We start from the raw sequence: 7,701 nt of genomic DNA, 5'->3' as shown, positions 1-7,701 counted from the left end.
CACTCTTCACCAGTATCATTTTATGTCCCACAGTCCAGTCCAATCTTTGTCTCAAGAGTTGGCCTCGGGAATTGTTTTAGTTCTGGGTTGACAGAGAGTCCAGGGGCCATGCTTTTGTAAAAAATAATTTTAGATTTTAATTTATGGATTATGTAAGGATTCGTACATAAAATTCCAGATGAACTAAATATGGGAAACAAAATTATTAAAGTATTAAACAAATATAGAATAAGTCAATAATGTTGGCATGGCTAAGGCCTCCTTAAGCAAACCACAAAACTCAAAAATCATGGCTCAGACATTCAAATACCTATAGGGACCAAGCAAGTAATGTCAAGCAGTGAAGCAAACTGGTGTAAGAAAAATCAACTAATAAAGATTTTCAACTTTATTTTTACTGAGCTATTATGTTATCATATGCCATAATACAAACGTGAAAATGGATATATTTTATATAGAATCATGTAAATTAGAACATGGAGATATTTTATTAGACTTTTCTTTGTTTTGCTTTTGCTTTGGAATTAGACACCTAATTTTTCTACCAATTTCAGGTTTTGTATTTCTAGTTGATAGGTGAAAAATGTTAAGTCATTGATTTTGAAGAGTTTGACTGGTTAGGGTCAAGGTTTTTTTCTAATGTTCGACCACTGTGTTCCTCTTTTGTGTGCTGTCTTTTCTTGGCTTTTGTTCTTACGATGCAGGGCCTTGAGGCTGGGGACTACCCCTACAGCTTGGCTTCTATGAAAATTCTAGTCATAGATTTGGGGTCTGGATCACTCACAAAATGTTCTCCAGGTCTCCTGTAGGTCATGATGTGGGGCCCCTCGTGGTGTGTGACTCTCACCATGATCACCAGTGCTCTGCTTGAGAGGTACAGAACACGTACCAAAAATTTACTGACGTGTTTTGATTTGAGGGAGTTTGATTCTCGCCCCACCCTTCCCACTTACCCATCCCCAATTTCAACCTCTAGAGAATAGGCGAACTGGAAACTAGGCCAGCGCTGTCGTGCTACTTCTTTGGGGACCAGAACTTGAGTGGGCACTATTGCCGAGGTGCTAACCTCCAAACTAGCTAACATTTTACAAGTTATTTATATTCCCATCATTTATAAACATTTACTGCCAACACACAAGGATCCCTGGAAGCAGTGGTTAAGCGCTGGGCTGCTAACTGAAAGGTTAGTGGTTCAAACCCACCCAGTGGCTCTGGAGGAGTAAGATGTGGCAGTCTATTTCCTTAAAGATTATAGCCTTGGAACCCTATGGGGTAGTTCTACTATGTCCTGCAGGGTCGCTATGAGTCAGAATGGACTTGACAGTAACAGGTTTGGTTTTGGTTGGCACTGTCTCCACACAAGGTCGCTCTGACTCGCAGCCGACTCAACGCACCTAATTGTCTCCACATAAGACAGGGTTGGGGGGGCAGGGAAAGGGAAAAGATGCTCCTACTGCCTCGCAGCGAGCCCGTCCGAGGCCTCAGGAATCCCTGGAAGACATCGCTTTCTCCAGCTAATCCTTTCTTTTTCGCCCGGGGCCACCCGCGCTAGGGCCTCAGGATCACGTGATCGTCCAAGAGGAAACGAGCGGCTCAGCGGCCGCCATCTTGCCAATTTGGGGCGGAGCGTGCAGAACGCAAGTCGCGCGCTTCACTTCCCCGCCCCTTCGCTCAGCCTTGCGGCGGCTCCCGCGCTTCTCCCCCTCTCCTGGCGCTTTGAGTGGACGAGACGGAAGCCCCGCGGGCGGGGGGGTGTGTCGGGCGCGTGCTCGCGCCCTCCAACCGCCAGCCTCGGCTCCGGGGGCGCGCTCGGCCGGGCCCCAGGGGCTGTGCGGGGCCGAGAGGAGGGATTGCTCTTGCTGCGGGGGTGGCGCGCGGCGGCTGCAGCTGCGGCGGCGCGCTCAGGGCCGACGTCCAGGGCGCCGCCGGGTCGAAGCTGCCGCCGTGGCCGCTGCGGCCTGAGCCATGTACCGCAGCGGTGCCCGCTCCTCTGTTTCTTCGCACCGGCCTAAAGACAGCGGCGGGGGCGGCCCGCGCACCGGCCGCAACTCCGGCTCTTCCTCAGGGCCGGCTCGCCGCGCCTCGCCGCCGCCCTCCGGTTCCTCCTCGTCGCGTACCCTGGCCCGCAGGCCCCGCTCGCCCTCAGGGCACCGCAGCCACCGGGCCTCGCCCTCCCCGCCACGGGGTCGCCGCGGCTCCCCGTCGCCACTGCGAGGCCGACGACTCTTCCCGCCGGGCCCACCCGGGTTCAGAGGCAGCAGCCGAGGGGAGTCCCGCGCCGACTTCGCCCGGGACGGCCGCGGAGACCATCTAGGCGACAGCGGCAGCCGGGTAATTGCACCTCTCATGCAGGAACTCCCCCATGTCTCCCTGCCCGGGATTCTCGCTTCCAGAAACGCCCGTAGCTGGGGCGCCCCGAAGCCTCCAGGCCAGGGTGTCAAAATCGAAGGCCCGTCCCCGCCACGGTTTCCCTCAGCGACGCCGGAGGCTCCCTTTCAGCCCCGGGAGCTTCATTTACACAATAACGGACTCGGGCCCAGCACCGGCGCCCCGTCGGGATGGGGTACCCAATTTCCTTGCAGTAGGCAGTTTCTTTCACTGTGAGGTGAAAGGGTGAGGTGTGGAAAAGTTTGCCACAGGCCGGGGGATTTCGTCCAGACCGTGTACCTGGTACTTTTTGGATAGTTGACGTTTCTTCAGAGTTCAGGGGTTTTGAATCAGTGCTCTTAGACCCGAGCAGTCCCTTGCGTCTTACAATAGGAGCTGAAATTTCCGTCTTTGTGGCGAAATAGGAATGCTTGAGTCGTACCAGGGTAGAGACCTGGAGTGGAAAATGTTAGCTACCTAAATTGGAGCTGCTGCTCCGAAATAAAGTGTGCATAACCACAGTCATTGTAATAACTACCATCACTTACTGAGTTGTATGGCAGGAATCATGCTTAGCCTCTCACAGCCCTATGAGGTGAGACAGTTAATATTATTCCTTACTATTTAGCTGAGGAAACCGAGAGAGGTTTAAGTAACTTAACCAAGTTCACAGAGCTCAGAAGTGGTGGAGCTATGATTTAATTCAGAGCTGCCTGGTTCCTAAAGCACAGGATTTTAACTGGTATGTTTTGCTGCTAGAGGAACAGAGGATGAGGTTAAGAAGTTTAGCTTAGACATAACCTTGATCTCTCACAGTAGCCATCACTCTAGTACAGTCTCTGGGCAGGGTCTGGTGTTTTGGAATTTGGTTTTATTTTCAGTTCACCAAACTTTTTAAACGGATGACAAGGTTTCTGTTTTCTTGAGTGGCTCTCTAACGTGTCCAAGTGCTCTAGGTACTCTGGTCATAGGTGATTGACTTATCACTGTGTTAAGATTTTCAAAGCTGAGCAGTGTCATTGAGGGTCAGTCACTGCAGAGGAAGCAGGGAGAACAGTGCTTGTCCCCACAACCTTCCCCTCCATCTCCAATGCACAACTTATTAGCCCCAGTCTTCTCTGTCTCAGTAAATGGTATCACCCATTGCTCAAGTCAGAAACAGTCATCTTTCTCTCCCTTCTTCCCACATCCAATCCAGCAACCTTGTCAGCTCCACTCCAAAATAACATCCTGAAAACTGTCCTGCTTCAACTCTGATTTAAGCCTTATTACTTCTTGCCTGGAGTATTGCATTAGGCTTCTTTACATTTCACTCTTGGCTACCCTCCAGTTTATTCAGTGCTCAGCAATCAAAAAATGATTTTTTAAAACCTTCATTTCATATATTTGACAGTATTTATTGAGCATCTTATACGTACTAGACACTGTTCTGGACACAGGATACAATGGTGAACAAACCAGACAAAAACCTCTGCCTTTGTATAACTTGTATTCTAGCAGGGAGAGCTAATTAATAAGATCGAGAGGTAAAATGCTATGGCTTGTTTACTGTGATTAAGTGCTAAAAAGAAAATACAACAGAGAAGTTAATAATTTTTGATAGGGTGACCAGGGAAGACCTCCTGAGAATAAGGATATGAGAATAAAGACCTGAAGGAGGTGATGATGTGGGCCATGCAGGCATTTAGAGGAAGAATGTAATCAGATCACATCATTCCCCTGCTTAAAACCCTTCTGTAGCTTATTACACTAGAATAAAATACACATTTCTTAACCGTGGCCTCTGCCTATCTTCACCTCTTCTGTCACTTTGCTGCAGCCCCATTGGCTCTGTTACTCAAAACACATAAGCTCGTTACCAAGGTTGCTCTTCTTTTTGCCTGAAACATCCTTCCACCTGTTCTTTGCAAGGCTGACATCTCATCATTCGGGCCTAGGTGAAATGATATAAAAAAAAACAACCAAACCCACTGCTGTGGAGTTGATTCAATTCCGACTCGTAGCAACCCAATAGAATAGAGTAGAACTGTCCCATAGGGTTCCCAAGGCTGTAACCTTTACGGAGCAGACTGCCACATCTTTCTCCTGTGGAGTGGCTGGTGGGTTCGAACTGCCAACCTTTCAGTTAGCAGCTGAGCTCTTAACCTCTAGGCTTCCAGGGCTCCTCAGAAAAGCCTTCTCTAACCATTCTGTGTAAAGTAGCTCCTCTTTCATGTTATGTTTGTATGACTTTATAGCACTTATCACTATCCAAAGTACTTTTTTTTAAACCTCTTTTTGGCTTGTGTGCTTCACTGGAATATATAGGGTCTGACAGCAAGGACTTATTCATTCCTCTTCTCATGCCCGGTCCCCGTCAGTGAAAGAATGAGAGGTCGCTGATTGGGAGGTAAACAAATTATTTCTTTTATAAGCATCAGCACAAAGCTGGTTCCTATGAGGTGGAGGTTTAAGATGATGTCCCAAATGTCTAACTTTTCCAAGCTGCTGTACCACTCCGTCATCTCTAACATCACCTACTTCCTCTCACCTCAGTACTCTCTCTCTCCTGTCTTTGGTTCCCTAATTTGCTGCAACGTCTCACAGAACTCATGAACTATATAAAGGAAATGGCTCACCTGGTTGTGGAGGCTGGGAAATCCCAAATTTGTGGGTCAGGCGTATACTTCTTGCTGGCCCTCAGTCTCTGCCCAGAGGTACTCAGTTTTGTCACTGCGTGGCCAGGGAAACCCACTGCGCCGTCCCCTGCGGGTCTCTGCTGTGGGGTCTCTCCTTCCTTTACAGTGGTGGGCTCTCCTCTCTATTCTCTTTTTTGGTTCTCTTTTTTAAGGCAGAACACACCAGTCCTCTCAGTGGGCCACAATTATTTTATTTGCACTACTCCACCCAGTCACCTGGGTGGGAGTCACAAGACCATGGCTAGAAAGGTCACACGCAAAAGTAATTAATCGCACTGCAGAAGAGTTGGAGATATGGGCTTTTATCTCTGAGAAAATGATACTTTTTAAAAAGGTCTTTTTGTTTTGGAATAGTGTCTCACCATAGAGGACCACTGGTTAAAGTGGTTCAAACCCACCAACTGCTCCGAGGGAGAAAAATGTGGCAGTCCATTTCCATAAAGATTAATAGCCTTGGAAACCCTAAAGGGCAGTTCTGCTCTATCCTGTAGGGTTCTATGAGTCAGAATCGATGGCAGTGGGTTTGGTGGGATCGTACCATAATCATTTCTTACCTTTTTGGACCACACTTTCTGACTAGGGAGAAGAACATTTTTGGGCTTAGGAGTGTCTTGACCCTACTTGACTACCATTTTACGTTTTACTTTTGTAGAGACGCTCTCCTGGTCTGCGTTCTGATTCTTCCTTGGAACAGAGTTTAAGGATCACTGTTGGCAATGACCACTTCTGTGTTGGCACACCAGAACGGCGGCGGCTTAGTGATCGGCTGGGGTCACCAGTGGATAATCTGGAGGATGTGGACAGGTAGGCTTTGCCCAAGGTAGGGCGCACTACAGTAGTCCTCGAAGGCAGGAATGTTGTTGTTTTCTGAGTGTTGTGTTTGAAAAGTTAGTGCCAGCACTGAAGTTATGCCCTACGGTCATGTGTCCAGTACAAAGTATGACAATGGAAGAGATTTTCTAAGGAGGAAGAATATATTGATGTGGACTCTGTTGCTGAATGAATTATGTAGCATCCTGACCCAACTGGAAGGAAGAAGACTGAGGGGACATAGTCAGAGTCCCCTAAATCAAAGAGTTGAGATGATAGGAGTTCTAAAATACTGGAACTAGGGGTATCTTCTGAAAAGGAGAAGTTCTGAACAGAATAGGAAATCATTTTTTAATGGTGTTGTTTTTCAGTGTGTCTAGACTGAAATATAGATTCAGAAAGCGTTTTAATAAATGTAGTTTAATATATGTGTATTAAATAATGCATTAATAGAAACTTAGAAATCTTCAAAGGTGTATAAGTTCAGTTACTACTTTACTACTGTTGAGTGTTGAGGAGGAGCAAATGCACTCCACACAATGTTAAATGTAGGCCTCAGGTACTAGGAACTTAATTATATATGAGAAATAAATAACAACATTAGGTGTTTTTTGTTTCACAGTAGTCAAAATGTGAGGATGGGAGTGGAGGAAAGCACTCTTTCTGAAAGCTAAGAGCATGTCTCTTGTCATTTCTGCCCAGCACATTGGGAATTAGCCAAATGATTAGCAACAGCAGTAAATCTATGTAATGTCCTTTCAAACAGACTGTTCATGCAGTAGTGTACAGAGCATAGGCAGGCAGGTGGGGGACAGCTGGGCAGGAAGCCTGAGGACCAGTACTGCACTTGGGTAATGCTTACTTCAAAGCTCCAGTGGCTGTGGATACAGTAAAGCAGGGTGAGACAGTCCTATGTCATATAATACGAAGCTTCTGAAAATAGGGCTTCAAGGTATGTGACTATATCACTTATTTGAGACAACAAGCCCTTGCTCTTCCGGCTGCTTCTATTTTGGGAGATGACTGAGTAGGCAGCCTGGGTAGGTGGTACATGGTGTGATTCTCTTCCTTCCTTGATGAGGTTTTGAGGTAACTTCAGCATTTCCTCTTGGTAGGCCTAGGGTGTTACCTCTCCTTTGTATAAGCTTTGCTGTGCATGTATGTTTCAGACAACCAATTGTCTGTTTTTAAGTTACGGAAATTAAAAACTCTTAGGGAGTTTGGAGCAGTAATCTTTCTTAGAGTTATATGTTAGAGAAGGTGAGGTTAAGGTTCTGAAAGGAAGTACAAGGCCATTCTTTATACATTTTGCTCCCTGCACATTTGTGTTCCTTTCTTCTTGCTTAGTATGGTTTGTGTGGATAATTACTGCTACTAAAACCAGGCCATAGGACTCTTGGCATACTCGGATATCTCTTGACAGTGAGTTCAGTCTCAGCCAATGGAACAAGCAGTTTCTAGCCTTTGTATAGATACTTTTTTCCCCCTGAGGCCCTGATATTTTTTCCCCTTCTTTTATTGAATTTGTTAAATTTTATATCAGATTCGAGTTATAGTCAAGTTGCCAGAGTTGTCTCTGTCCTCAACTTAGCAGGACTGTAACTTATTCTGAAAAGGGAACATGAACATGTTGTGTGAAAAAGTCTAAGACACTTCCAAAAGCTTGTGGATGTGTGGTTGATTTCCTCTGGTTATCAAAGAACTCTATACATCATACGTTCCATTCATGGAATTCTTATCTCCTAACTCCTCCTCCTTGCCCCTGACATAGATTGAAGTCAGGTTTGTTTGTTTTTGCCTGTGATTTGTCTTAGGGAAAAGACAGAAGGAAACAGCTTTCTTGGGG

At 46.5% G+C, this 7,701-nt stretch overlaps 1 protein-coding gene across 1 annotated transcript in view; it reads left to right on the top strand.

The window, feature by feature from the left end:
• The first annotated feature begins 1,845 nt into the window (after nucleotides 1–1,845).
• The window catches only part of ZNF318 (zinc finger protein 318), a 32,285-nt gene continuing 26,429 nt past the window's right edge, over nucleotides 1,846–7,701 (top strand). Inside the window, exons 1-2 of the mRNA XM_004379486.2 lie at nucleotides 1,846–2,331; nucleotides 5,698–5,849. Coding sequence (XP_004379543.1) covers nucleotides 1,966–2,331; nucleotides 5,698–5,849 — 518 coding nt within the window. The 5' untranslated portion in view covers nucleotides 1,846–1,965. The remainder of the gene's footprint in view (nucleotides 2,332–5,697; nucleotides 5,850–7,701) is intronic.

Source organism: Trichechus manatus, unplaced genomic scaffold (genome assembly GCF_000243295.1).
Source record: "Trichechus manatus latirostris isolate Lorelei unplaced genomic scaffold, TriManLat1.0 scaffold00065, whole genome shotgun sequence".
NCBI classification, from domain to species: Eukaryota; Metazoa; Chordata; class Mammalia; order Sirenia; family Trichechidae; genus Trichechus; species Trichechus manatus.
Note: the sequence above shows the minus strand (reverse complement) of the source record. Positions and strands in the feature narration are given on the sequence as shown.